At 41.2% G+C, this 3262-nt stretch overlaps 1 protein-coding gene across 1 annotated transcript; it reads left to right on the forward strand.

The window, feature by feature from the left end:
* Positions 1–669: 669 nt before the first annotated feature.
* On the forward strand, positions 670–2859 carry LOC123922769. The gene has a single exon (XM_045975458.1). It carries the CDS (start codon positions 670–672, stop codon positions 2857–2859), a length of 2190 nt encoding a protein of 729 aa, XP_045831414.1.
* The last annotated feature ends 403 nt before the right edge of the window (positions 2860–3262 follow it).

A 3262-nucleotide genomic window follows, 5' to 3' on the forward strand; every position in this document is an offset into this window, starting at 1 on the left:
AGCACCTCTGGTGGATGTTTTTATCTAGGAGAAAATCTTATCTCATGGTTTAGCAAGAAACAAAACTGTGTTTCTCTATCCACTGCAGAAGCTGAGTACATTGCAGCTGGGAGTAGTTGCTCTCAATTATTGTGGATGAAGCAGATGCTTAAGGAATACAATGTTGAACAGGATGCTCTAACATTGTACTGTGACAATTTAAGCGCCATAAATATTTCAAAAAATCCTATTCAGCACAGTAGAACAAAGCATATTGACATTCGCCATCACTTCATCAGGGATTTGGTGGAAGAAAATATTGTGAAGTTGGAGCATGTTGCAACTGAAGAACAGGTAGCTGATATTTTTACCAAAGCTTTAGATGCAAATCAGTTTGAACGGCTTAGGGGCAAATTAGGAATTTGCCTATATGAGGAATTATAGCAGTTAAGGCATTATGTGCGCGCAACCGTTTTTTTCTCCAAATTTTGTCTATTGGCGCACGTAAATCAAGGGAAGACAAAAATAACTTTCCATAACTTCTCTATTACACGCTATCAACTCTCATATCATCATTATTCTTTTCCAAAACCTTCAACTTCCTCTGAACTCCTTGCTGCGATCTGCAAACACAAACCATCATCTCAAATCATCAAAAACTTCAAAAACTTCAACAAATTCTTTGAGAAAATGTCTCAATCTTCCGGTTCCGCTCAGATCAAAAACAAAATTGCTGATACTGTGAAAACAAGATCAAAGTCTAAGAAGGAAGGAACAACTGTTGTGGTAGATGCGATGCCTTTATCAAGTATTCCTGCAACTACTTCTAAGAAGAAGAAATCTGCAAAATCCACTAAGAAAGTAAGTGAATCGTCTCCCTCAATCTCTATTAAGTCTGATTCTGTTAGGTCTAAGAAGAAGAAACCCCAATCTCCCATAAAAAGGGGTTTGAGCATGTCTGATCTATACTTGAATAAGGATCCTTCTGAAACTGCGAATGTGGAATCGCATGATGTTGCCTCCGGCAAAAATGCGAATGTTGAATCGTCTGTTAAATCTGTGTCAGAAAAGGTGAATCAAGAAAACCCTTCTGTAGAGGAAAACCCTAGTACTGTTGAAACCCTAGGAAAAACCCAAAATATTGCTGAGAATGTTGGTGTGAGCAATAATCCTAGTGTTCCTGAGAATATGACAGTTCCCACGAATGTCATAACTAATGTTACTGAAAAATCTCAAGAAAAGGCTGTTGTAACCGATGCTCGAACCGGTGTTGAACCATCCTCTATACCAACTGATGCTGAGAAGGATGTTGAAGCATCCAAAGGAGGATCTAGCCCACATGCTAACACTGCCACTGGGTCGTTTGGCAGTGGATCTAATACTGAAGCTTCCACTGAAGAGGAAGTAAACAAAGAAAGTACCCCTGAAGATGTGGCTGATTCTGAGCCAGAGAACGAAGCTGGTGAGGACTCTGAGAAAACCACCAATGAAGAACAGGACATAGTGGATGTTGATGAAGTCCCCTCTGAAGAAGATCTGCAACCTCCACCCACTCAAAAAGGTATTGGGAGAAGACTGAGAAGCAGAACCACTACACCTGCACCTGCTGCTACCACTACCCCTGTTGTCATCAAGAAAACAAAGGACACTACTCTGAAACCTGTCAAGTATGGTCCTAAGAAAGGATGGAGCAAGCCTATACCTCCTCCTGAAAAGAATAAGGGTGTGCTGAAAAGGAAGAGTGCACCATCAAGTGACTCTGAATTTGAAGCTGAAAAGGATGACTCAAGCATCAAGCCTCCTGCTAAGAAGGCTATGTCTGCTAAGAAGGCCATGCCTCAGTCTGTTGCTCCTGACATTGAAGACTTTCCTTGTGACAATGTTTCATTTCATCTTCCATCTTATGCTCAACGATGGGGAATCATTTGCAAAAGAAGATTGACTCTGGAAAGGGAACTAGGCAAAGATATTCTGGAATGTGAAGAGATTGTGAGTTTGATCAATGATGCTGGATTGATCAAAACTGTGTGGGGCTTAGGCTCCTGCTATGAAAAGCTGGTTAGGGAGTTTGTTGTCAACATCCCTATAGGTTGTGACAATCCATTGGACAAAGAATTTCAGAAGGTATATGTTCGAGGAAAATGTGTGACATTTTCTCCAAGTGTGATCAACAAGGTGCTGGGTAATGTTGATGATCCTTACCCTGACATAGATGTATCTGACAATGAGGTCTGCAAAACTATCACAGCTGAAAAGGTGAAAACCTGGCCCAAGAAGGCAAAGGTACCTGCTGTCAAGCTAACCCAAAAGTATGCCATCTTGAATCGTATTGCATCTGTCAACTGGGTTCCTACAACACATGCATCTGATATTGCAACAAATTTGGGTAAGCTCATTTATATGATTGGTACTGGTACTAAGTTTAATGCTGGTCTATATATTTTCAATCAAGTTGTGCAGCATGCTAAGACCTCTGTCACCAAGCAACCCATTGCATTTCCAACTTTGATCTGTGACATCATCTTGTCCCAACATCCGAATATAAGGCATGAGGATGAGTCTGCTAAGAAAAGGGCAACTCCTCTGGCCATTCATCAGAAGCTGTATAGTAAACAGCATGCGCCAGATATTGTTGGACCATCAAATGCTGCTGCTGACACTCCTATGACAAGGAAGGAGATGATTGCTATGCTGGAAGCAAACTGTAAAGAGCTAGATGAAAAGAAGCTGCAGTTTGAAAGGATGATACATGCTCTCAGGGTTGAAGAGGCTGCAGCTCAAGCAGCTGATGCAGGTGATGATGGTTCTAGTGGTGAAGAAGAAGCTGACTCAGATGCTGAAGGAGAAGAAAGTGATTCCTCCCCAAGTGCTTCTGTTTAAATCTGATGTTTCTCTATTTGGATTTTTGTGTTTTGCATGTCTGTGGGCTGAGCCCTAAATTTAGCACCTAGTGTGCATGGTGTGTAATATTTTGTCTGCACTTTATGTTCTGCTACTATCTGCACTGCGTTTGGATATTTTTTTTATGCAGTTCCCATTTTGTCTATTTTGTGGCTAAAAAGGGGGAGTAGTTTGTATGCCATAATAGGTTGCTGAGGCTTTGATGTGCCACCAGATGCTGGATCATCTGAATAACCCTATGCATGAATTAAGGGGGAGTAACATGATCCTGGTACTCGATTCTACCTTTGAGGGGGAGCAATATTTCCTGTTTAGCACACAATGTGCTACTGCATGTTGAAGCATCATCTGTTCCTGAGAATTTATTTTTCTCAGCTTTGAG

The sequence above is a fragment of the Trifolium pratense genome, linkage group LG4 (assembly GCF_020283565.1).
Source record: "Trifolium pratense cultivar HEN17-A07 linkage group LG4, ARS_RC_1.1, whole genome shotgun sequence".
NCBI classification, from domain to species: domain Eukaryota; kingdom Viridiplantae; phylum Streptophyta; class Magnoliopsida; order Fabales; family Fabaceae; genus Trifolium; species Trifolium pratense.

Bases quoted from the DNA above. Each gene is read 5' to 3' on its own strand.
- LOC123922769 (XM_045975458.1), top strand. From the start codon at position 670: ATGTCTCAATCTTCCGGTTCCGCTCAGATCAAAAACAAAATTGCTGAT.